The sequence below is a fragment of the Triturus cristatus genome, chromosome 8, assembly GCF_964204655.1.
Source record: "Triturus cristatus chromosome 8, aTriCri1.1, whole genome shotgun sequence".
Taxonomy (NCBI): domain Eukaryota; kingdom Metazoa; phylum Chordata; class Amphibia; order Caudata; family Salamandridae; genus Triturus; species Triturus cristatus.
In genome coordinates this window covers 1653378547-1653406052 of record NC_140591.1, presented here as the reverse complement: position 1 = coordinate 1653406052, position 27506 = coordinate 1653378547, and the positions used below count along the sequence as shown (strand labels likewise).

At 45.6% G+C, this 27506-nt stretch overlaps 1 protein-coding gene across 3 annotated transcripts in view; it reads right to left on the bottom strand.

Moving 5' to 3' along the window:
- LOC146808495 (transient receptor potential cation channel subfamily M member 2-like) overlaps positions 1–27506 on the bottom strand; it is a 1799999-nt gene that overhangs the window by 718475 nt on the left and 1054018 nt on the right. For all 3 annotated transcript variants that reach the window (XM_085623580.1, XM_085623581.1, XM_085623582.1), the window contains one exon: positions 131–246. In XM_085623580.1, coding sequence (XP_085479706.1) covers positions 131–246 — 116 coding nt within the window. The remainder of the gene's footprint in view (positions 1–130; positions 247–27506) is intronic.

Sequence of the window (27506 nt, the reverse complement as noted above, 5' to 3'; positions counted from 1 at the left end):
TTATCCTTTACACTGCTGTCTAAACAGTGACTAGGCAGAATTCTTGAAATAAATTTCAAGGATTTCAATTTTATATATTAGTCTTTCTTGCATACTAAGCGTTGATTTACTATTAATATGGAGGTCTTACCTGAAGGTGATGATGTAATCAGTGCGAACTAACGGGATAAAAACCATGCAGAAGAGAAGCCGAAAGAAGGAGTTGTTCTCGGACAGCTCGCCCCACCAGATCTTGTTCAGATATTTCTGTAATAAGAGAGACAGATTAAGAGTAGCAGTTATGGCCATGGTATTACAGAAAACAGATGAATAATACATGAAAAAGAAGGTACCACATAAAGGCTTGAGTGGTAAAGCCTAAGGCATGATGTGGAGACTGCCAAATGTTTCCCATAGTGCATCTAATTCCCAAAGTGAAGTTACGGAACTGGTTGTGCCGCTAAAGGGGACACAAGGACTTTTTTTGAAGCTGAACCAGGATTGAAGACAGATTTAGAATGGTTCAGAAGTCCCAATAATGGACAGCCATCCATGGCTTGAGTGACTAAATTAAGAGTTGGGCATACCACAGAATATTTGGGAAGTATGGAAAGTACAAGACAGGTTACAAGCCCACCCAGTGTCAGGAACTCTATACACTCCCTTTCAAAGAACAGCCAAAATTTTGAAAAAATGTGAAGTGGTGCAACTCCATATTATCGCCCCACTGTGTAAACGTAGGGAGGCAAGAATATACCACTACCCGCAGTGCATCTGCACCAAATAGTAGGAGTTGTGTCCAATCAAAATTGACATGCTTGTTTTACCTTTACTTGTTTGCTGGTAAATATTTTTTATGTTTTAATAGATATTAATTAACAGGAAAAATTTGATTCAACTTTATGGCTATGTTTTATTTTTTTGATGCATGACATAAACTGAAATAAAACATAACTTGATTGTAAATTATACGGTTATTTTGTCAGACAGCTACGGGCAGTGATAAAAGTAACATAGGTACTGAAAACTGAGAAGAGGGTGTTAAGCTTCATGTGACTTGGACCAGACTCCCTCCCTGAGGTTTGGGCTCTGGGTGTGTCTATGGGTGCTGTGGCATATTTGTGTCCTACATCACTGCACTATTTGCCAGTCTGGCTGGCACTATTTCCTAAACAGAATAAAGTAATTCATATTAAAATTATGTACTTTCTCTATCCTACACATAAAGTAATACTAGCACGTTCTGCACAAAGTCAAGCATACGTTATGATATGATGAGAATCAACAGCAGAGATTTGTTTTTACTGTCAGGAAGACATGCCTTGATATGCACAATTGACAGATGAAGTGTAGGGGGGGTTGGCGTAGGGCCAGATGTATGATGGTCCAGAGCAGAGTGGTATGAAGCGCCACCATACTTGGTCACAAAGTAAATTTGCAATGTATATCAGAAAACACACTCCTATGCAATGCGGTTACTTACCTTCGGTAACGCTTTTTCTGGTGGATACAGTATCTGCCTGTGGATTCCTCACCTTGTGAATATCCCTTGCGCCAGCAACATTCGGAAACTTTTGTAGCAGTCCACGCCGATGAGGTCGAAGACGACGTCACAGAGACACGGCTCCGCTGGCGATTCCGCTGACGTCACCGGCTCCATATGAAGACCTCGTCGGCGTGATGACGTCAGTTCCGCCCCTTTTTTCCGTGCCTTCGAGGCACACGGACGGACTGACAGCAATATATATATATATACAGTATACACAGTACATGATATGCAAATCAACACACACAGTGTGGAAAATAAATAACAAGGCACAAGAAAAACATAATGCCCTTGACAGTAGCCAAACACATTTTGAAATACCATCAACAGAATTGCAGGTATAGAAGGATGGACAACGGGGAGGCGGGTGGGTCAGTGAGGAATCCACAGGCAGATACTGTATCCACCAGAAAAAGCGTTACCGAAGGTAAGTAACTTGTTCTTCTGATGGATACATCTGCCAGTGGATTCCTCACCTTGTGAATAGATTCCACAGCAGTCCCCACTCCCGGAGGAGGGTGTCCATCCCCCTATACCAGAAAGTCCTGAAGGACGGATCGAGCAAAGTGTCCGTCCCTCCTCACCTCGGTGTCCAAGCAATAATGTTTTGCAAAGGTGTGGAGGGAGGCCCAAGTTGCCGCCCTACAAATGTCCTCCACAGGAACACCCCTAGATAAGGCAGATGTAGAAGACTTTGCCCAGGTAGAATGAGCCCTCAAACCCTCCGGAGGCTCCTTACCAGCTAGGGAGTAGCATATCTTGATGCATAGTACAATCCATCTGGAAAGGGTGCGCTTGTGCACCGCACGACCCTTCCTGCAGCCAGCAAAGCCCACAAAGAGCTGGTCATCAATCCTGTAGTCTTTTGTCCTGTCCAGGTAAAAGCTCACCGCCCTCTTAGGGTACAAGCGGTGAAGTCTCTCCTCCTCCTTGGAAGGGTGAGGGGGAGGATAGAAAGAAGGAAGGATAATGGACTGCCCCAAATGGAAGGGAGTTACCACCTTAGGCAAAAAAGCAGCCCTGGTCCTGAGTACCATTCTTTCAGCATGAATAGTCAAGAATGGGGGTTTCGAACTTAGAGCTTGAAGCTCACTTACCCTCCTTGCCGAGGTGATTGCAATGAGGAAAACCGTCTTAAAGGACAACAGTCTCAAGGGGCACTTGTGTAAGGGCTCGAAGGGAGAACCCATAAGATAGGATAATACAAGGTTCAAGTCCCATTGAGGCATAATAAAGGGAGCTGGAGGAAACTTGTTTGTAAGGCCCTTTATAAAACGAAGAACAATAGGAGACTTGAACAGCGACGGCTGATCCGGCAAACAAAGGAAAGCCGATAGAGCCGACAAATATCCTTTCACAGTAGCCACAGCAAAGCCTTGCTGGGCAAGAGAAAGGGCAAACTGTAAAATATTAGAAAGACAAGCCTTCAAAGGATCAATGGACCTCTCTCCACACCAGAGAACAAATTTAGACCACCTATATGAATAAATAGATTTGGTGGAGTGTCGCCTGGCCGATAAAATAACATCCACCACATCCGGCGGGAGAGAGAATGAATTCAGGTTGCCCCGTTCAATCTCCAGGCATGAAGGTGTAAGCTCTGGAGGTGGGGGTGTAGAACCTGCCCCTCTGACTGCGAGAGGAGGTCTGCCCTTAGAGGGAGACGGAGCGGAGGGCACGAGGAGAGGTGGAGAAGATCTGTGTACCACACCCTTCTTGGCCAATCCGGGGCGATCAATATAACTTGGGCCCGGTCTTGGCGACCCTTCCTCAGAACCCGAGGAATCAAGGGTATGGGAGGAAACGCGTAAAGGAGTCGTGAGCCCCAACTCAACTGAAACGCGTCCCCCAACGCTCCCTGCATCGGATACTGGAGACTGCAGAATAACGGGCAGTGAGCATTCTCGTGAGTGGCGAACAGGTCCACCCGAGGAGCCCCCCACATCCGAAAGACGTGACGAACTACCTCCGGATGAAGCCTCCACTCGTGATCGGCGGAGAACTGCCGACTGAGATTTTCCGCACGTACGTTCAGCACCCCGGCCAGATGATTTGCCATTAAACAAATCTGATGGTCCTGAGCCCAGGACCACAGACGCAGGGCCTCTCTGCAGAGACAAAGAGACCCCACTCCTCCCTGTTTGTTTATATACCACATCGCGGTAGTGTTGTCCGTCAGGACTTGAACCGACTGACCGCAAAGGGAAGGGAGGAAGGCCTTGAGCGCCAAACGTATCGCCCGTAACTCCAGAAGGTTGATGTGAAGCAACCTTTCCCCAGGAGACCAAAGACCCTTGATCTCCAGATCCCCCAGATGAGCACCCCACCCTAAGGTGGATGCATCCGTTATCACTGTGGCCACCGATGGAGGAAGATGAAAGGGCTTTCCTTGAGACAGATTGCCCTCCACGCTCCACCAAGACAGATCCGCTGCAGCTTCTCTGGAGATCCTCACAGACTCCCTGAGATCTCCCTTGTGCTGATACCACTGCCTGCGGAGACACCATTGGAGCGCCCTCATGTGCCAGCGTGCATGGTTGACCAACAGAATGCAAGAAGCAAACAGACCGAGCAGGCGAAGGACCTTCAGAACCGGAACAACCGCTCCGCTGTAAAATAAAGGAATAATTTCCTGTATGTCGAGAATCCTTTGAGGAGGAGGGAATGCTCGACAAACAGTAGTGTCCAGTACCGCACCTATGAACAGGTTGCGCTGAGAGGGCACCAGGTGAGATTTGGGCTTGTTATCGAAAAACCCAAGTTGTACAACAGTTGAGTTGTATCCCGCAGATGATGCAGCACCTTCTCTGGAGACTCCGCTTTGATCAGCCAGTCGTCCAGATAGGGGAAAACTGAGTTCCCTGACCTTCTGAGATGGGCTGCCACCACTGCCATCACCTTCGTGAAGACCCGAGGTGCAGAAGTAAGACCAAACGGTAGGACCGCAAACTGATAATGTTGCGACCCTACCGTGAAACGGAGATACTTTCTGTGCGACTTCAGGATTGAGATATGAAAATACGCATCCTGCAAGTCGATGGACACCATCCAGTCCTCCTGATTCAGCGCTTGAAGAACCTGAGCAAGGGTGAGCATCTTGAACTTCTCTTGCTTTAGATAAAGATTCAAGATTCTGAGGTCCAATATCGGCCGTAACCTGCCGTCCTTTTTCGGAATCAGGAAATACCGGGAGTAGCATCCCTGACCCCTCTCCTGCTCTGGAACCACCTCTATCGCACCTTTCTGAAACAACTTCAGGACTTCCTCCTGCAGGAGAAGACGGTGGTCCTCCGAGCAAGCCCCTTGACAAGGAGGGTAATTTGGAGGGAATTCCCGAAAGGGAAGGGCGTACCCATTTTCTACAAGATCTAGAACCCAGAGATCTGTAGTTACAGATTCCCAATCTTGTAGAAAATGGGTAAGCCGGCCCCCCACAGGACCAGCATGATCCGGAATGTCGGATCTAGGGCTGTTTTGCGGTGGTGGGAGGGGCTGAGGAAGAGGAGGAGGAGAGCTGACGGCCACGTGTGCGACCCCTGATTCTTCCTCTGTAACCTCTCGACGAGGAACCTTGCTGCTGCTGCTGTTGCTGCTGCTGAGTCTACCTATAGGTACGAAAAGATGTTCTTCCAAAACCTCTGTACCTCTTAAAAGACCCTCTCGACTGAGACTGGAGTCCCAAAGATTTAGCAGTTGCCTTGCTCTCCTTGAATCTTTCCAGAGCAGCATCTGCCTTTTTCCCATCAAACGGTAGATCCAATAGGGTTGACTGTACATCTTGAGAGAACTCCGACGTTCTCAACCAAGCACTTCTCCTAGTTGCAACAGACGACCCCATGATCCTTGCAACAGAATCCGCAGTGTCCAGCCCACTTTGGATCACTTGCCGCGCAGCCGCCTGAGCATCAGCCAATATGTCGTTAAATCCAGATCTATCGTCCTCAGGCAATTTCGGCGCCAGTTTCTTAGCCGAGTCCATCAGCACGTGAACATAGCGTCCCAAGAGACATGTGGCGTTAGTCGACTTCAAGGCCATGCTGGCAGATGAAAACACCTTCTTTGCCGACTGGTCCAGCCTTTTTGCCTCTCTATCCCCAGGGACCTGTGGAAAAGCCCCCTTAGACTTTCCAGAACAAGCCGCTTGAATTACCAGGCTCTCAGGTGACTGATGAGACGACAAAAATTCAGGATCTCCTGGGGCCGCTCTGTATCTCCTAGCGATCGTCTTTGAGACCGCAGGAGCAGAAAAAGGTTTGCGCCACACCTCCAATACAGGTTCCAGAATGGCCTCATTAAAGGGAAGCAGAGGCTCTGATACCGCCGTTGGAGAATGCAGCACTTCAGTCAAAATGTTTGACTTAAACTCTGTTGTAGGAAGCTGGAGATCAAGCAACTCCGCAGCTCTCCTTATGACTGCATGGTAGGGTGCGACATCCTTGGATGGCTCATCAGATGGCGGAGTAATCTCCCACTCAGGAGAAAGGTCCAAGCCACTAGCTTCCTTAAGCTCGTCAAAAACCTCATCCGACTCCACCAATTCTCCATCCTCCGCCTCCTCCTGAAGGTATCTCTGCTCCTCAATAATCCTCTGAGTCTCCCTCCTGGAGCGAATTCGAATCCTCGGCGTCGGCGGCGCCGTAATCGACTCCGACGGCGCCGGTGCCGGTGGAGCCATCGGCGTCGAACGTGGATCCAGCGGAGCCATCGGCGTCGAACGAGGTCGAGCCGGAGCCGGCGAGGATGGAAGCGGCGTCGACGTTCTCGGAGCTGGAGGATTCCAAGACGGCGTCGCTGGATCAAATGGATAGAAAGGGGCCTGAGGATACACCTGCGGCACCCCTAAGTTAAAGGCCAAAGGACCCATCGGACCCGTAGGTGCACCAGGGGCATACATGGCACGAGCAAATACCCCATACATCGCATTTAAGTAATGCGAGGGGTCCTGACCTGGCCCAGGAAAGGCAGGATACTGGTCAGGCCCCAACGGACTCGGGCCAACCGGCGCCGACGGTGGATTCAACGGCGTCGCAGGCTCACACGGGGCTTGAAGTTCTTCCGGGCCGGAGACGGAGCCGGAGCTGGAACCGGCGTCAGAGTCCGGACTGGAACTGGCGAAGCCGGAGACAAAGAGACCACTGGAGATGAAGGACCAGCAGGCGAACCCCGCACAGGAGAAGGAGAGACGGAGTCCCTTCGACGCCGAGCAGGTGACTTCGGCTTCGGCGCCGTGCTCTTGTCAGAATGGTGCCAAGAGGAGTGCCTTCTCTTCTTCTTGTGCTTCTTAGCTCTCGAAGCATGCCCCGAAGTCGACTTCGACGCCGACCTCGACTTCGATCGAGACCTCGACCTCCTCCTCCCTCTCTTCTCTTTCTTCATCTTGGCAATAAAGAGTTTTGCCTCCCGTTCTTTCAGAGCCTTTGAGCTCATTTTACGGCAGCTGGTACAGCCATCCACATCGTGGTCCGAGGATAAACACCACACACAGTCCTCATGTGGGTCAGTGATGGACATATGCTTGCCACACTCCCGGCAAGGCTTAAATCCAGACTTCTTCGTCAACATCTTCAAAGAAGACAGGAAACAACAATGAAAATGCACAAAGTATCCACGACGCTAACAACAGCGATTCCCGAAATCCATTGGCTTCGACGGCGCGGAAAAAAGGGAACTGACGTCATCACGCCGACGAGGTCTTCTTATGGAGCCGGTGACGTCAGCGGAGTCGCGAGCGGAGCCGTGTCTCTGTGACGTCGTCTTCGACCTCATCGGCGTGGACTGCTACAAAAGTTTCCGAATGTTGCTGGCGCAAGGGATATTCACAAGGTGAGGAATCCACTGGCAGATGTATCCATCAGAATGGATTATACTGGGCCACTCAGGAAGTGGGTCTCGGGTGTCCCGACGTCCCTCGATGGGTGCTTGCTTCTGGTGCTCTGGCAGTTTGGTGTGGACTCTTCATGGTTTTTACAGTTGGGGGGCCGGTACCCCAGGCATTGGTACGCCGTGGCTCCAGTAAGTCCTGGTGCCTCCAAACTTGGCGGAGAGGCAGATCTGACCATCTGAAACTGTTGTACCTCTTCTTGTTTTGGTGCTCCGTCAAGGTCATCAGGAAGCAGCAAGTAAACAAATTGAACTTCACAGGATTGCTGATGCAGTGTGCAGGGGAGTTTGACCTTTACTCCAAGGGAGATTCTTGATGATTTGTCGAAGGCTGGAAGTGCTCAAGGTTTCTTTGAGTCCTTGCAGGTTTCAAGAAGAAACAGCAGCAGCGATTGTTGACTCCTTCTTGCAGCTGTCAGGGTTTGGCAGCTTTCTTTTATGCAGCAGGGCTTCTGGTCTTATGCAATGGGTCTTCTTTGTCCTGGTCTTCTTTGGTTTGATGTATCTGAGGGTTCAGGTCTCTGGGATCTATCTAAATACTGACTTTGGGGTGATTGGAGGTTTTCTCACAACTCAAGGTGGTAGAATTTCAGGAGAGGGGTTCACCTCACCTGCCCCGCCTTAGGGGTGGTACAGGCTGTGGAGGGACCCTCCTCCTAAACTAACACAGTTTTCCAATTGTCCTCCCGCCAAATGTGAAGCAGGAAAAGGGGCTTGGATTCCCCTACTATCTGGGGTTTCCTGAGTAGGATGTCAAAGGCGATGTTGCCTCTGACGATTCCTGCCGGGTAAGGCCATCATGTCCTGGAGCATGTGTGAAACAAACCGGCCCAGAGCAGGTATTGTTTCTGTCCTCTGAGAGCACTGGCTCTCACCCCATGAGGCCAGTACATGTCTGGTGGTGGCAGACTGGTGAAAACCATCCAGAGACCACGCTGGTGTTTGGTTAAGCTTCAGGGGATCCTCTAAAAGGGTCTCATGTGTGAACTTATTAATAAATCCAACCCTGGCATCAGTGAGGGTTTATTAATACAAGATGTTTGGTGTCCGTTACTTAGCAATCAGTAAAGCCATCATGGTGCAAGGAAACTCGTTTTGACAAATATCAAGCCCATGCACTTATGGCTTCTCTGTGCACTTACAACAATACAGAATGAACTGGGCATTGTAGGGGCACATCTGCTCATGCTGTTATGCTCACACATAGGATATAGTGCACCCTGGCTTAGGGCTAAAGGCCTGCAGTAGGGGTTACTCACCTATATCTCATGCAGTGCATGGGGAGGCATGGCACACTGGGTGCCAGGTCAACTCTTTGGATTTTCCTGCACCAAGACACGCAGCCTAAAATGGCTCATGAGGGGCCCGGGGAAGGCACAACCAGTGCTGCAGCCCCAGAGGACCCTTTTCAGTGCCCATGCCCTAGGTACCAGGGTTTCCACCTTTTAGGGACTTACAGGGGTAGCTGTCAGTCTGTGAGTGATTGAGTGGGTGTGTGCGTCTCTGAGTGGGTCTGTGAGTTGGTATATGAGTCTCTGAGTAGGTCTGTAAATAGGTGTGAGAGAATATGAGTATTTCTATAAGTGGGTGCATAAGTATCTGAGTGGGTTTGTGAGTGTGGGTACATGTCTGAGTGGGTCTGTGAGTGGGTGTATCAGTGTCTGAAGGGATCTCTCAGTTGCTGTGAGAGTGTCTGAGTGGGTTTTTTAGTGTATGTATATCTGAGTAGGTCTGTGAGTGGGTGTGATTGGGTGTGTAAGTATATGTATGGGTCTGTAGGTGGATGTGTGAGTGGCTGTATGGGTCTATGTGGGGTTGTCTGAATGGCTGTATGGGATTGTAAGTGAGGGTGTGAGTGGCTGTATGGGTCGTTAGTGGGTATGTAAGTGGTTTTGATGAGTGGGTATGTGAGTAGCTTCAGGTGATTCTGCACATTTGTATACTCAGTCATTTAAAGAGAGAACCACAGACTCTGCTCTCACCAGGTATGGGCAAGAAAGAACCCACTCATCCCTATCGCTACCCATTGCACTCCAATAGAACAACAATGCATTCACCTCCACACAGCATTTCAGATCATCTTTCACTGTAGAATTGCAGAGAAACCCACTTGCTTTGCCTTTGTCAAGTCCAAGACGTGAGCATCATTTGTCCTCTGTTTTGACTTTACTTCAAATTTTTCTGCCCTCTGGTTTGCCTCTTCTGCTATTTTTTTTTAACCATTTTTGCATTTTTATGCACATTTTTCGGCCCTTTGTTTTGCCTTTTGAGGTAATTTTTCTGCCCTCTGTTTTGCCTTTCCTGCTAGTTTTCCTGCCCTCTGTTTTGCCTTTCTAATGCCTTTATTAAGGGAGGAGAGGTACATCATGACTCACTAAAGGCTTCGACTATCATATGTCTTGTCTCCTCCACACAATAAACAATAGTAATAAACGGATTCTGAGTTGGGCATTTGAAAAAGATAATATACCAAAAGCACCAGAATTCTGCAGTTAAGATGCATTTTAAACCAACTAGTGGCAAACAGGCTTGGGCGAAATTCGTCTACGCAGAACTACGCAAAGTGAAAAAAAAACTCTGCCATGCTACACTAAGTTCAGGGAGCGGCAGAGTGTGTTAGAGTCATGCCATTCATGGTGATTTTGAGAGCCAGGTGTTTGTCCCACACTGTAAAATCATTGCGAACAGCACCATGCACAGTGCAAGAGGGCACAGCTTCTTTTCTGCTGCTCGAGTATACTTTCTACTTGAGCAGCAGCTTTCTCAATGTGAACGGAAGGTTTCTTGACGCGAGTGGTCGCAACCTTCCGCGAACACTCACACTGAGAAATCTCGTCAGGAGGTTGATTTTCCTTGCTAGCCAACTTAACGTTCACGAGCGCGAGCAAGGATAAAAGTGGGAACTCTGCGTGATGCGCATAGTGCAGAAAACTCTGCAAACAGAGAAAAGCATACCACCCAGATTTACTGGCAAAGCCAATTGGGCTGACTTGGATTTTGAGTCCGGGCAGTAACTGAACAAAACAAAAAAGATTACTGTGTATAATGCATCTATGAGATAAAGAATGTAAAGTACTTCTAAGATATAAAGTAGTGCCTAATGCACTACAATGCAAGCACTCCATCGGCGACACAATGGTACATCAAAACCAAAGGGGATGATGGACGGAGTGTTCAGCTTGATGATGGATTAATCCCAGATCAGTTGACTGGGGGTGAGTGTTTGCAATGTTCTACACTCCGTCCATCATCCCCTTTGGTTTTACAATGATACATCAGACAGCCAATAGTATGAGATAAGAGAAACGTATTCCTTGGGGTGGATCCAAAGTTAATTCTATGTATATTTCAAAGTAGTGGTAACAATAGGTAAACCAGCATCTGCAAAATCAAGAGAGACCCGAAAAAGCTTAGTGAGTTAAGCTCTCAATATTTAAATCTGTAGTGACATACAGATCACAAATGTATCAGTAGACTGAACACCCTTAAATTGGGTAATGAAAACACCTCTGATTTAACAAATGTAGAGATGCAATAAAACGTAGTATGATGTGCTATCAAATATTGTTCATATTATTGTTATTATTATTTGTTTCGTTATAATTAGTGTTGGTGTTACACATTAAGGAAACGTAATACACCCTGTATACTGCATACACCCTGTGCACTGCACCTGGCTTGAGCCTCAGTGATAGTAAGTTAAACAAGTGTTTGCAATGCAATAGGTACAACATTTGGGAGAGTTAGAGTTATCGGCGTTGTAAATGACAATGTCTTTTTCCCATGGGTTTTGGTTGGAGAGTAGTGGATGTATGTAATGTGGAGTGAAATTATATGGGTTGTATTGGAAATGTTAGTTCTGGAATTGTCTGGGGTGGAGTGTATTTGTGTAATGGACTTATATGGCACAGTCAACATATAGGGGTGAGAGCTGCAAAAAATAAATACAAGGACGGGCTGAGGGCGCTGTGGTTAGAGTACCAGTGGACTCCATGCCCCCAAGAAGCAGTGAACCAGCTGTGTGTGGCCTTTTCTTTTACAATTATTCATTTTTAGGATGGAACAACTGAAGTGGACTAGAATCCGTACCCTTAAATCCCAGAGGCAGTGGTGGGTGCTGGAATGAATTTTAATGTCATTTGTGCCCTGTGAAGGTGCAAGTGTGTGCTTAAATATAATGCTCTCTGCATACCTGTGTATGTAGGGCTGACCTGTTTGCATGACTTCTTACCAACCCACAGCTGGGTCCCTAAGGCCCTCTAAGGCTGTGTCTTCTCTTGCAGCTAACGGCAATGATCTGGTAAGCCTCCTAATCAGTGCCAGTCATATACGCTGCTATCACTACTTAACCATGACTACAAAATTCTGGCCAAAATTTTGGCCACTCGCCTTGCATTACTTGTTGACACTACGCTGTGCCCATTTCAGGTGGGGTTTGTCCCCGGCAGGTTCACTGCACTTAATTTGCGTGCAGTATTCTTCGTAATGAATCAAATGGAGCCATCGCTCCAAGCAGCGGTGGTTCTGCTAGATGCCAAAAAGGCATTTGATTTGTTGAAATGTTCTTTCATGTCTGCAGTAATGCATAAAACTGGGGATACCTGTAGGATATATAAACCTGGTCCGCCTACTATACTCCCACCCAGTTGCCCGACTTCGAGTAAATGGGACAGTTACAGCACAATTTCCACTAACTCGAGGCACTAGACAAGGGTGCCCACTGTCTTCCCTCATATTTATTGTGGCAATGGATCCACTCGCCCGTCATATCCAGGAACGCCATCTCCATCGGGGCTTGCAACTCCACACAGGCCCACTCGCTGACTCCTTCTGTGTGGATGATATTATGTTGTTTGTTCGACAGCCTGCGGAAAACCTGCCTCCACTTTTGAGAGAGGTGGTTCGCTTTGATGTACACTCTGGGTTGGCCATAAACTGGACGTCAGAAATTTTTTGACTAACTCCCACGACTACCCAGGTAGACATAACATTCCCACTGAAATGGTGTACCGACACCCCCAAGTATTTGGGTATTTATCTAAAATGCAATGCAGCAGAGGTTATCCCACTTAATTACGGGCCGGCAATTGACCACCTCACGGAGCAGATGGACATATGGATTAAGCCCCCTCTTTCTATGGCCAGGAGGATTGCTATGATTTTGTATCCGATTTGCAAAATTGTTTTTAGAGTTATCCCCTGGTCTTACCTGTCTGGCCTCGCATACCCCCACCTCTGCCATCACACCTGCACTGTAATTTGGGTATATCACCGCGTTTTGCGGGTCCTTCGCCCCTGACTCGCGGCGGCCATCTTGGGTGAGTGGGTCCCAGCGCGCCAGCAAGTCCTCTCTCCATTTCGTTTGGAGACTACTTAGGTAGCCATGCTTACGCGCAGCGGCCACAAGCAGCGGGGACGCCGGACTGACGCCGGAGTTACGCCAGAGTTCAGCCCGTCTGTGCCCGTCCGGTCCCAGACGGGCTCTGGGCTGGTCTCTATGCCCGCCCCTCTGGAACCGCGTTACACTTATTGGGTATAGGAGGGAGGAACTTATGTCTTGGCGGTCTCCGAAACCCTCCACATGTAGATATGCCCACGAGGGTGGACTTCCGTTCCTGCCTTGCGGGATATGTATTGAGGATCGGGGTATGACCCCTGATAAATCGGTGCTTTCTATAGCTTTGTTGAATTGTCGGTCTCTACCCAGTCACGCTACAGAAATTAATTCTCTTATTTTGGACCACAAGCTGGATGTGTTATTTTTAACAGAGACCTGGATTTCCTCCTGCTCGGGCCCCGATATGGTTAGAGCTCTTCCTCCTGGTTTTCTCATTACACATTTGGATAGGCCTGTGGGGAGGGGAGGAGGAATTGCCATCCTCTATAGGGATTCGCTAGTTTGTAAGGTGCGGGACGGAGGGATGAGCGACTGCGAGAGCTGTCAGTTCTCCCTTTGCCTGTCACCCACTGCGTCTTTGACGGGTTTTCTGATTTACCGTCCACCCGGGACCTTGGGAAATTTTCTTAACTCCTTCCTAGAATCAGCTGCGCTCCTTGCCTCGTCCACTGGTAACTTTATAGCTTTGGGTGATTTTAACATCCATTTTGATAACCCCTCCAACTCCCTGGGAGTAGATCTGCAAGGCGACCTCAAAGCCTTTGGGATCAACTTGGCTAATTCGGGTGCCACACATGGGAAGGGCCACTTGTTGGATCCTATATTTTCAAACTCTGGTTGCCTTAAAGCTCTTCCAGCGCTGGCCCTACCTTGGACAGATCATTTTATGGTGCCTGCCCAGTGGCAGTTTGATGTCCCAGTTACATCGGCCCCTAGAGTATACACCGTGGAAAGAGCATGGTCCAGGCTCCCAGTGGATACCTGGGCGGTACATCTGGAGGCGTCCCGGCCTCCCCCTGGGTCTAATCCGTTAGTTGCCGATGAGAATTTACACATCTGGCTCACCAACTCGCTTGATGCTCTTCTCCCCAAGAAGAAACAACTCACCAGGGGTAAGAGAGTGGGATCTGCGCCCTGGTACACATTGGAGCTGAGAACTTTGAGGAAGGGTTGCAAGAGGTTGGAACGGACCTGGAGGAAAGATTGGAACGAAACGAGCCGGAGAGAATATCGGGTGGCTCTTAGTACTTATAAATCTGCTATTCGGGGAGCTAAATCTGTGTTCTTTGAGGAGAGAATAGGCTTTGCGGCCAACTCCTCAAAAGAATCGTTTAGGGTTATTAAAGAACTCCTTAAAACTCCCGAACCTCAGGTCATTCACGACGACCCCCGTAAGAAATGCTCCGAACTTGCCTCCTTCTTTAAAACTAAGATAGACAACATCTTGGCATCTCTCCCTCGGCTAGCCGAGGAGACTCCCTCTGGTGGCAACCCAGAGTCTCAGTCCAGGGTGCGGACAGCGGAGCTGGTCTCTTTCGGACCTGTTACTGTGGAAGAAGTTCTTACAGTCTTGATGACCATGAAAAGTGGTTCCCCTAAAGACCCTGCACCAATGAAATATCTTAAGCAGGTAGCCCCCACCATCGGTGGCCCAGTGACGGATTTGATAAACTTATCTTTTTCCCAAGGAGTGGTGCCCCCTAGTTGGAAGGGAGTGGTTGTCAAGGCTCTCTTGAAGAAGCCTAACTTGGACCCTGCTGACCTTGCCAACTTCAGGCCTATTTCCCTGCTTCCCGGCCTCAGCAAGGTGGCGGAGAAGTTGGTGAATCGTCGCCTCTCAGGCTTCCTGGAGTCCAACTCCCTTCTGGGTGACTCCCAAACGGGCTTTCGCCCCGGTCAGGGGACTGATACTGCCCTGCTGGCAGTCGTGGAGAATGCCAGGAGCATTTTGGATTCAGGGGGATCGGTGGCAGTGATCCTCCTGGACCTCAGTGCAGCATTTGACACCGTAGACCATCAGGTGCTTCTCCAGCGACTGTCGGGGGTGGGGGTCTCTGGGATGGCCCTGAAGTGGTTTGCGTCCTTCTTGGATGGCCGGACGTTTGAGGTGTGGGAAGGCCACAAGAAATCATCATCGGTCCCTCTCCAGTGTGGTGTGCCACAGGGCTCATCGCTGAGCCCTACTTTATTTAACATTTATATGGCCCCCCTGGAGAGTGTGATACTGCCCCTGGGTATCAAGATTATCAGCTATGCTGATGATACTCAGTTGGTGGTAGGTCTTCCCCAGTCGGCTTACCATCCCGACCGGCTGCACACGTGTTTGGATAAGATCTTCACGTGGATGTGTAGTTCAGCACTCAAGCTTAACGGCTCCAAAACGGAACTGATGATGCTGGGGAATTCCCCTCCCTCCTTATCTCCGAGCAGCTGGCCTTGCTGCCTGGGAGTGGCTCCCACCCCCAAACAGGAGATCAAGAGCTTGGGGGTGTGGTTGGAGCAGGACCTTTGTTTTAAGACACACGCTAAAAAAACCGCAGGCGTGTGCTTTGGTCTGCTCCGATCAGCCCGGAAGATATTACCTCTCCTCCCAGTGGCCTCCAGGAGGTTACTCATCCAGGGGCTTATCATCTCTCGGTTGGACTTCAGTAACGCGTTGTTTCTGGGGGCCCCAGAGTCCACCCTAAATAAACTGCAGCAAGTGCAGAATGCGGCCGCTAGGCTCCTGATGGATCTTCCCAGGCGTCAGTCTGCCCGACCTGCGCTCAAGGCGTTGCACTGGCTCCCGGTTAGGGAGAGGGCGTCTTTCTCTGGATGAGCGCGGGGATGCCCAAGGGTAACCAGGCGCGTTATAAAACTCTTTAATAATAATAATAATAATAATAATAATGATTAAAATGGTAGTCCTGCCACGGCTATTATATTTATTATTAAACATTCCAATTGCCTTGACCACATCCTTTTTTAATAATGTACGCTCCCTGCTGACACGCCTCATTTGGACGGGTAAACAACCATGCATAAGTCTGGCTACTCTAACAATGCCATATGAACAGGGGGGCTTGGGAGTCCCTGACATTTATTTATACTACCTCGTAGCTCAGACACACTTTACGTACTTTTGGTACCACTCGGACGTTCGAAGACAATACCTTAGACCCAAGCGATCTCAGGTACATCCACGCTCGCTCCTAACGATTCTACCACTAGGCCTTCCACGCTACCCGGCTGAAATCAAAACGGTGGCAATGGCATGCTGGGGATGGACTAAAATATGACAATATCTGCAACGTAACTTCTTATACTCCCCCCATGTACCTTTAAGAGACAATCAATGGCTGCCTCTTACTATATAAGCCCTTACTAAAAAGACATTAGAAAAATATAGACTTGACACTGTGGGTGACCTGTTCACTGGCTCCCGCCCACGAACGGTTACCGAATTGACATCAGGAGGAGACGCTACGTACATGGACAGCTTTCTTCTCCATAGGGTGAGAAGTGCCCTATTGAACGTCTTGCCTGACACAGCTGCAGAACCGAGAATTTTCCTCCTCTCACACTGGTTATTAATTCCACAGACTGCACTCACCTGGTCGCCTGCGCTTTACCACTTTCCGCAAACTTGGAGGCCAATGGTGGGCCTAAACGCCAGAACGGCCTGGGAACATGACTTAGGGGAATCGCTGCCAGACACAGTCTGGACTTATTGCTGTTCACAGACCGGTATATTTCGACCAATTACAAGCATAAATTATTACATTACAAATACCTGCACAGAATATACATTACTCCAAAACTAGTATCCAGGATCAACCCCAATGTGTCTATTGCATGCGCCAAGTGCGCGACACTGGAAGCAGACTTTGCACATCTGGCATGGAATTGTAATACTGTTAAGGCATTTTGGAAAGAGGTGTAGGCATTGTTGGGATATGTCAAACCCATAAAAAGATATATCAGACGGTTCACAGCAAGAGCCCTATTATTAGCTAAAAGCCAAATCTCCTTGAATTGGGGTAGAACACACACACCAACAATGAGGGACTGGCTTCGTGACAATACAATGAGTGAGGATTATACCACACTGCTGCCTATGTCCTGAAGGCCTCGGAGCATATGGCAGCCACTCAAAGGCTACTTACAACTTCACCCTTTGGATGAAGCACCTGAGTGAGCTGAACAAACTAACTGTAGTCAACATGTCCTGTTTGGTTTACTTAGAACAATAAGGTTATTAGACATAACCGGATGGTGCACACAATGTAATGAACCCCTCTATTCTATTGGAGTTCATTAATTGCTATAGTAACACACGAGCACTGTGGTTTCTACTGTACAATTCACCTGAGATGCTCCTATGTTGTTATTATTCTGTTGATAACGTGCGATTGTATTGCACGCTGCCTAATGAGTCATGATCATATCGAACATATTGTGGATGATGCATTTTGTACATGACTGGCTTTTGAGGAAAAAAATGCAATAAAACGAAATAATAAAAAAAATAGATTCCCGGAATCACGATTTCTAAGTAGCTAGCAAGAGCCTGCTGTAGAAGGGGGATAGGAACTGAAATATAGAAGTCTACCTCTAAGTTAGCTACAGCTGCTGTCTGAAAAATTCTCTAAGTTATAACTTAACATAGGTGGGGGGTGAAAAGAAATCAAGCACTGGCAAAGCCAAAGAAGAAGCAAATGCTTTGGCTTTGGAAATGCTTGATCTCATTTGTGCTGCTCCGTACCACTGTGCTGCCCCCCCCCCCCCCCATCCTCTTGCAAAAAAAAGGGGACTGCAGTGGGGAACAAAGGACGAATAAGGGAAAGTAGCACACAGAGCACATGGATAGGAACCATGGGGCAATAAAATAACATCTGTTACATGACCTCAGCTGATACCCCCACTGATGAACAATCTCTGGAGCCAATGTCTAAAAACAGCTAAAATGCAGCAGCCAATGACTGAAAGGAAGGGTCCAAAGCCCCTGCTGGATTTGTGTGTTATGAGTAGATGTGTATTGTGTTATGTAGTGTGTGTTGTGTGATGACGTAAGCTCTCACCAGATAGCTGCCGTTGTCTGTAGCCAAGACTTAAAACATGGCAGAGCACATTGTAACCTTCACCTAGTTAAAAGGGCACTGCCCAACGGCTTGTTTGGCATAATGGTTAAAGAGGCATGTTCCTGGAAAGCTAAGTGACATTCCCGGCAAACATTGGTTTTCAAAGTCTACAGGAGACTTCTGGAGCACCTGACAGCAGACTAGAAAGTAATGCTCCAAAATAATGCAGAAAGTAAACAACTACAGGTCAGACAGAAAAACAAGGTCTCTCAGTGTTTCAGACACCCTTACTGGAAAGCTGAACTACTTGAGGCCCCCTCCCCTATTAAACTACACAAAGCTTACTTCTGCTGGCTGCTACAATTCAACCCAACCCGGAGGCTGATGTCTTTGCTGAAGGGCATCAGAAGCTACTAGGGGGCTAAGAAGTAGAGCATTGTTGGATAGGATCCAGTCATCTTCCATTGCTAGGACTTCCAAGTCACTTTCATTAAATTGCTGCCATTGTTACAGCAGCTAGAAGGCTCACTAGCAGATGACGCATCTTGACACATCAGCTATATCTGCAAAGGTCTGCTTGCTTAGGTCTCTAGAGCACAGGCTTAATAAGAGGAGACAGTGCCACAGTCAGACTGTGCACTGTTATCTGATTGCCCCTGTACTAGGCCAAAGGTAGGGCTATAACAAATGCTCAATTAATTTTCCTTCATGGGCAAAATGCAAGTATAACAAGGGGTGACTGACTACAGCTGCAACAAACAACGGTCGGGAATGGCAGGGACAGAATCCCTAATGAACGACTGGGCAGAGCTTACCAGAAGCCGAGAGCTAATCTACATTTTGAGTAAGAGTGGTTAGTATCTCTCTTAATCAGAATATGCCATAATTGTACTTGTCAACAAGCACAGAAATCCCATGTGCATTAAAAATACAGCTGTACGGAAAGAGCAAAACTATATTTATTGGAGCACACAAACACCTGTGTGTTATGGATACTGTCTTCATATTCTCAGTGTGACATACTCGGACAGTGCAGAGTCAGCATAAAAAAGTTATGGACAGATAATGCATTGAACTAGAAGTGAAATACGGGTATACACTCGGACACAATGCCAGAGGATGTCAAGGATACTGTGAGCTCTCCATCAAGAGTTATCCTTTACAGTAAACAGCGTTAATATTACCAATGGACACATGTCAGGTACAGCTGTGGATCCAAGTTCACGAGCACTGGGAGGGAGGCCACAGGGCGCTGTGCTTCAAAGGTTCTCATTGATTTTATTGGTCGGGTCACAGCTCAGCAGGGTGCATTCACTTGATGAAAGCAAATGGCTTGTAAGCTTACTATTAACATTTCTTTTTTCTAGGTGCCTGGGAAGCAGCAAGAAAACACAGTAATTATAAAATGTGGACAAACATTTATGCTATGACAAGGCTGAATGGCAGGCAAGCGGGTATTCAAATCTGCTGTCATTTCAGGGTTTATCACTGTGCATATTGCTGGCTGGAGTCTTTAGGTGCAAGTAATTAGAAGGGTAATTTCACATTTTGAGGCCTGGACTCCTGCGTCAACTTTTTAAATCTGATGTTTTAAATTCCAAAGAGGTGTGACAAACTCTTAAAAGAGCTACATAGCACAGAGTTTTCCTACATATCCCACAAAACAAAATTAATTTTATTGGGTGCTTTGGAAATGGTCTTTGGAACACAAAATTTAGCTTTCACTAGGTTGGTGTGAAAAAAGTGCTAATAAATTAGAGGTAAGCCACAGTTTTTCAGGATGTATTTACTGATGTAATATATATACCTAATATATTAAATACTGGTGGTCGCCAGTAGGTAGGTATAGTCAGGACCTAGTTTCCGTAGGAAAAACATTTTTTTGACTTGCCTATAACTTTCGCTTTGTTTGGCCAATCTTCGTGAAGTAGTTTCTGGTTGTCATGGAAAGTTTAAGGATTATCAGTCTGTGGGGCCTGAGAATTTGGGGTGCAAGATAATGGTGTGTTTGTAATGTTAATTCCCATAGGAACATTTAGCCACACCTATAGCCTGACCTGGTGAACAGAATTACACCAATTTTGGCAGGGAGGTAGATGTTGGTTCGAGGAAGTGCTTTTTGCCTATTTAGTGTAAATCTGTTCAGTCACTTTTGAGAAATGTAAACCCAAATTTAAAGTGATATCTCTGACCGAGTATATTTCGAGGAGGTTTCGCAAAGTATAGCAAATGCACACGCCAACGGGATTGCTCTGCTTGGCTGGACAGAACCTGAACAGAAAGGTGTGGTTGCCATTTTATTGATCGAGAACGGTTCCCTGGGCTAAAACGTACTGAAAAAACTAAAATAAGAGATCAGAGTAGAGATGACTCCATGTTTGAGAAATGGGGGTGCATGTGACACAAGTTATGTGTCCAAAATAGTTTTTTTTATCTCGTGCGGTATTCAAGAGGACGAAGCGATCACTAGCGCGGCATCCCGTTTACCATCGCTGGGACGTCATGACTACCGACATCGTCGTGAATATTGGTGGCAATATAAAAAAAATATATCAGTGAATCATTAGTATGCATTGTAATAGAGATATTGAGATTCTTATAAATGCGTTTATAGAGTTATTTATATAGTGAGTTATCTACTGTGATGGTTAGAATTAAATATATAGTTATAATTGTTGAATGTGCTGGTGGCTATTAAATTCCTACTTTTTCTTTGCATTTTCACGATGTGTATGGGGGTATCGCGATTACCAACATCAATGAGATCGCTGGAGTCACCTCGAAAAAATAAAATAGGTTTTAGAGATGGTTTTTATAGGACCTCTCTAGAAAAACATGACTTTAGAGAATACTGTAAGAAACCCCTTTTGTGTCAAATACTGTAGTATGTGTGGATATATGTGTTTTAGACTTTATTGAAATGGCACGATCGTCACAATTAACGACATCATTGTGACGTCCAAAATAACCGCGAAAACTGAAAATAGGTCTGAAAAATGGTTTTTAAAGAAACTTAGTATCCGGGTAAATCGCGATTACCGGTGTCATAGCGATCTAGAGAGTCACGCGAAAACATAAAACCGGTTTTAGAGATGGTTTTTATAGAATATCTCTAGAAAAAACATGACTTTAGAGAATACTATGAGAACCCCCTAATGTGTGAAATACTGCAGTAGGTGTGATATAAATGTGTTTTAGGCTTTGCGAAAAAAGCGCGATTAGCACGGTTAACGACGTCATTGTGACTTCCTTAATAACCATAAAAACGGAAAATAGGTCTTAAAGATAGCTTTAAAGAAACTTAGTACAAAAATATGAGTTTAAACATGCTTTGAAAGAAGTATGTATATAGTAATATGTGTAGTGCAATGTTCACAATGAATTTTTTTACATATTATTTTTAGATGTGTTGGTGGTCATTAAATGACTGCTTTTGTTTTCCATTTTCGCGACGTCTTTGAATTCCATGCATGCCAAAATACAGATTGTTGTTATAGATACAGCCCTTGCGATGGTCTCTGAGGAATGCAGAAACACTTTTATTACTATGTTTCCTGGCATTGTCAATCTGTGGACAGAATTGATTTGACCACTTCTATTTCTGTCTTTGACATATATTAGAGTACACCAAAGTAGTGTGAGGGAAAAGCAACATTAGTTTTGCAAAGGTTTCTTTCAAATAGGATTCCTAGCCCTACCCCAGTCAATATGCCTAGGTTATTGCCACCACTGTGTAAATTCATGAGGTGAGGGGCTTGGGAATCCACAATGGATTTAACCAAAGCAAGCAGCTGATGAAACTTTCCCCCTCTTTTGGCAAACCAAGTAATCTACACATTTGCCAAACCCAAGTCCCTGTCAATGCCTCTTTAGCCCAATAGATATAGTTGTGAGCCACAATGCATACTCTAAGCATTTTGAAGTGAAGGAGCAATAGTAGTCAGGAGAAGGCTGGAGATGAATGAGGTAGTATTCCAAAGAAAAATCAGTTTAAATAGAGGTGTTTTAAAAAGATATATTTCATTGGTTGCTGTCAGCATGAAAGTGAATAAAGTTAGGTAGTGTGTTAGATGCCTTAGCAAGAAGTCTTATTATTGGCTGCTGTTTTAAAAAAGAAATGTAATACAGACATGGTTATGCTTTTAAATCTGTTGAGTAAACCACACCTGCTGTATCTTATTTGGAAGTAGCATGATCCTTCTAGAATGTGCTGTGAACTTGTGACCTAATGGTTCCACTGGGTTGCTAGGTACACTGAGCTAAGAGTGTATTGGTGGAGAAGGAAGTTAAAGAGACAGAATTTTATTTTTATGTTGAGGAGTGATGACACAAGTTAAGTAATGGCAAGCTTTATTTAATTTCCAACTCTTGACTGTGTAATAAACTGTTTTCAGTATTTAAATTTTGAAAAAAATAAGCTAGCTATAGGTTTGAACTCTAGTTTGTTTCGTGACTACGTCTCAATCATCGCAAAAATGCACAAACAGGAACCTCGTTTTGGAAGAGAGGGAAAGGGTTAACATGCTAACCATTCACAAGTGGAGATGCGGAAGTATAAAATGAAAGACATTATTTCATTTGCTGCCTTTCTCATGATCAGAGTGGAAAATTGAAGAGGTTGCCATTTTACAGCTGCTTTGTATGAGGGGTGTACCACTCTTTTGCTTACTTTTTACAAATATTAACAGGGTCAAACCTATCCAGAAAGAGCTTAAAGAACAATATAATGTATGACCTCAAATCATTGGTATGTATATAACTTTATAATTATATAAAAAAATTTACCTTACAAATGAAGATGTAGATGAGAGTTTGATTAAAAATAGTATCACAGTGATGTGAAAAAAGCATATCAGATTAACTGTATCTGGCAGAGAGTATGTGTTTGAGATGTTAATACTGTTGAAAATTAACATGAGTAATGCCTTTAAAAATTATAATGTTTTAAGTTTAAGCATCATGTGCAGAACAGAAAGATATATTTTATTTGTATTCTAGGAACTGTAGTACATTTAGTCACATTATTAAGAAAACAAAAGAAAATGTGCTGTGCCTCTATATAAATTATAAAGTAGTAATACTTGTTAGGTATGCATTAGGAGTGTTTGTCAATGTGATTTTTAACTTATATGACCGGCTTGCATATGTTTAGATGGTGAGAATCACCCACTCACTCATCCATGCAGGCAGTCATACACCCCTTCACCCATCCACATAGACACTCATACACCCATACAGGTACTCGAACTATCAATCAATAACCCATACAGCCACTCATGTACCTACTTACCAACTGATACAGCCTCTTACATACCAACTGACAGACTATTACAGACATTCACACACCATAGTCACTCACCCCTGTTGGGCTTCTTCGATCCTTCCATCTGACAGATGATTGTCCAGGCATCTGTGCTGTCGAGATTGAACTATGCCAGCGTGCTATACTTGGGGGCCAACAAGACGGAGATTGTGAGACTACAGAGAGTCCAAAATGTGGCTGCCAGAACTCTTCTAGGCCTGCCTCGCCATTGCTCCACCTCCACCGCCATTTGTCAGCTTCACTGGCTGCCAGTGGCCAAACAGGTGGAGTTTAAGTCTCTCTGCTTTGCGTTCAGGATCCTGAACTCCCCAGCTCCTGGTATCCTGGCTGGCTTGCTCACCGCCTACGCCCACTCCCATCACCTTCGTTCAGCAGGTCAATACCTTGCAGTTATTCCCCGGGTCAGAAGGGCCAGCGCAGGTGGACGCTCTTTTCGCATTCTGGGAGCTAAGCTATGGAACGCTCTTCCTGTTTACATCTGGAGCTTAGACAACTACCTGACATTCCGGAAGGTTCTGAAAACTCATCTTTTCCCGTCTCTCTAGGTGCAGTTGTTTTTTCGGGCCTCTCTCCTGCCCGCTTTGATTGACTCTTTGCTGTCTAGGGCCCCTTGATGCTTTTAGCGCCGGGACACCCCTTTGCTGGGGCAGCTGTTGCGCTCTACAAATCCGCCTAACATAACCCATACATTCAATGAGACACGTATAATCACTCACCTATACAGTCAGTCAAGCACCCGCTAAATCATCCATACAGGCACTCATACACCGACTGATTCATTAATACACCTTGGTGTATATATATTTATCAATCATAAACCTTTTAGAAACATTCACAGTCACCGGATGATGCCATCAGTGATGTCATTTGAGATGTCATCAGTGATACCATCAGTGATGTCACTGACGATGTCATTAGTGATGTAATATGCAAGGTCATTAGCAGTGCATTGCGGGATACGAGTTATAGTTAGCTTAGCTAACTATAACTGCTGAATTTATTTGGTTTTGTATGAGTAAAATGTCAGCCTAACTATAATGTCCCTGTAACCTTTGTTTTTTTCAGTGAATTTCTAAAGTTTTTTTAATTATATTTCCAAATTATAATAGCCCTTTAACCTTTGTTTTTTCAGTGAATATACTAATATAATGCACTCAATAATTACCTTTAATACTTACCAAAATACTTACATTTACATGCCACTTTTTTACTATGAGTATGCCTATATCATTCAAGCTTTTACAATGAAATTCTTTGTAATGGCATCCGTGGTAAAGGCGTACTCATTGTAAAAAACAATTTTTGTAAAAAACTTGCTTTATAAAAATGTTGTAATTGTAATGCGTTAATTGTAAAGGCATATTGTTATTTAGCCTTCATTGTAAAGGCTGTTTCTCATTTTTTTAATCAATTCTCCTCTCAAGCCTGTAGGTGGCATCATATGGCTCTGTGATGACTACAAACCATCTTGGACATGATGGCGCAGAGCAACAGATAATGCCACCGTTGTGTGCTGATGTCAGTTTCTTAATCTGTCCCTTTCCAAGCCCTCAGATTCGGAGCACTTCAAACAAACTGCAGGTGTGTGTATGCGAAAATCTATCTTGGTACATTACTAAAATGCTCAGGAATCCTCTACCCAAAACGAGAAAGTAGGAGGGTAGGGAGGGATCTCCAGTAAGAGCATCCACCAGAAAGGGCTCAATTGAAGCTAAGGACCCATTTCTTCTGTTGGATACTTCTAACTGCAGATTCCTCACCTGTACATCCTACATATACCTCTCAAATGAGGAAAAACCAATCAGTTGATTGAGAGTAACAAATCGTCCAACTCTAAGTAAGCAAAATGTCTGTCCCATCATAACTGGCTGTCAAATCAGTAGTGTCTTGTGAACATATGCAGCGATGCCTATGATATCCATTCCCAGTGCTCCCTACCCTAATGCTATGGTAGCGACCTTAGTCCTGGTGGAATGAGCCCACATGCATTTTGTGGATTCTATCTTAAGCAGCACATAACAGATTTTATTGCAGGATGTTCCTCTTTAGTATCGTCTTGCCTTTCTTGGTCTCAGTATATCCAACAAAGAGCTGATCATCCACAGGTTGGTCTCTTTCAGACCAATAAGAAACTCAAAGCTCTTTTAGGGTTGTCAGTAGGAACTGCACATTTGGGAGCACCATAAACGTAGGATAGTCCCAGACTAATTCCGTGCACCCCCACAGGATATTTTGTCCCTTGGACCAGCCAGCTCACCGTGCAACCGTTAGCCCCCAAACCTAAACAGTGAGCAAACAATTCAGGCAACCACTGAACATGACAACTCTGTTCCCTCAGGCACCTAAGTGATAGACTTCAAATTTTTCGCTCAGTCACTCATGCCTGTTTTCGCTCAGAGATATATTCAAAGAATACACATTATTTATCGAACCATAGAGATTCTTGCATAGAGAAAGTGGGCTGTGATGATTAATAGACAGAAGCAAACAGTTGTACTGAACGTCAGAATGGCAAACAAATTGAATAGCTCCGATATATATATATATATATATATATATATATATATATATATATATATATATATATATTACCTACTGGCGGTCGCCAGTAGGTAGTTATAGTTAGGACCCCTTTTCCATAGGAAAACCGCAACATTCTATTTGGAATAACTTTGGCGCCGGTCGACGAATCCTCGCGAAATTTTCAACACTAATGGGGCGCTACGCTCCGCTCCTACCCTAAAAGTCTCGGGGGGATTCGTCAAGCGGGGGCTGAGAAAAAAGGGGGGTCCCAAAACGCGTTTTTCCCATGCATTTTTCCATAGGACCTTTAGACACAGCTACAGCCCGAACGGCCGAACAGAGTTACTTGAAATTTGGCAGAGAGGTAGTTTACAGGTCAAGGAAGTGCCTTTTGTAGGTCTGGTGTAAATCTGTTCAGTAGATCCTGAGAAAATAGCATTTAAATCAATATATATATCTGAGCCAGCTTACGGTGCGCTTACCGTGCGCTTACGGTAAGCTTACCGTACGCGTACGGTGCCGTGCGCGAGCGCGATTCTGATTGGCTGTTAGATCTCAGTAAACATTCGAATCGGTCGAAACCAGGAAGCGGCGGCCGCTATTTTCTCTCTCGCACTCTGAGGGGGGGAGGAAAAACAAAGGCAAAAAACATGTAAAGGGGCTGTTTATACAGCTCCTAACCACCTAGCCTTGATCAAGGTGTCCCAAAAGAACCCCCAATGTAAAAAATGCAATTTTATTTTTTTTCGAAAAAACGCCGATTACGCTTACCGTACGCGTACGGTAAAAATTATTATTTATAAAAAAAATAATTCACACTTTCCCCACCCTGTGTACAAAAGGCGCCCGAAGGGCACCTTTTGTGCATGGCATATGTGTTACAAGGTACATTTAAAATATTACCTTTCACAACGAAGCGCATAATATGTCCTCCATGTGCGGACGGTGCGCGAAGCGCATCGTGCGTACATGGCCCATCAAGCGTAACGTGGGCACGCGGTGCGCGTAGCGCACCGCGTGCCCACCGTGCGTGCACGGCCCTAACTGCGTAAAGTGGGTGCGCGAAGCGCACCGTGCGCGCACGGAACGAACTGCGTTAAGTGGGCGCGCACGCCACGAACGGCGTAAAGTAACTTAGCATTTAAAAAAACGTACAAATTCACTGAAAAAACCATAGGTTTCACACACGTTATAGTTAGGAATTAGCATTTAAAAAACCTTGCAAATTCAGTGAAAAAAACATAGGTTTCACACATGCTATAGTTAGCTGGAGATTTTACTCATAAAAAAACAATGAAATTCCCCCGTTATAGTTAGTGCAGGCAACTATAACTCACGCGACCGCAATCCTCTGCTGATGACATATGTGTCTTTATGAAAAAAAAAAATTGTAATATATGTATAGCTAAAATTTAATGGAAGAAGACATGGGCAAATAAGTGTCTAAATACAGTATTAGCATCAGCAGAGGATTGCGGTCGCGTGAGTTATAGTTGCCTGCACTAACTATAACGGGGGAATTTCATTGGTTTTTTATGAGTAAAATCTCCAGCTAACTATAGCATGTGTGAAACCTATGGTTTTTTCACTGAATTTGCAAGGTTTTTTAAATGCTAATTCCTAACTATAACGTGTGTGAAACCTATGGTTTTTTCAGTGAATATATATATATATATAAGAAATCTACTGGCGTTCGCCAGTAGATAGTTATAGTTAGGACCTATTTTCCATAGGAAATCCGCAACATTCTATTCCCAATAAGTCTGGTGCCGGTAGACGAAGCCTCGCGAGATTTTC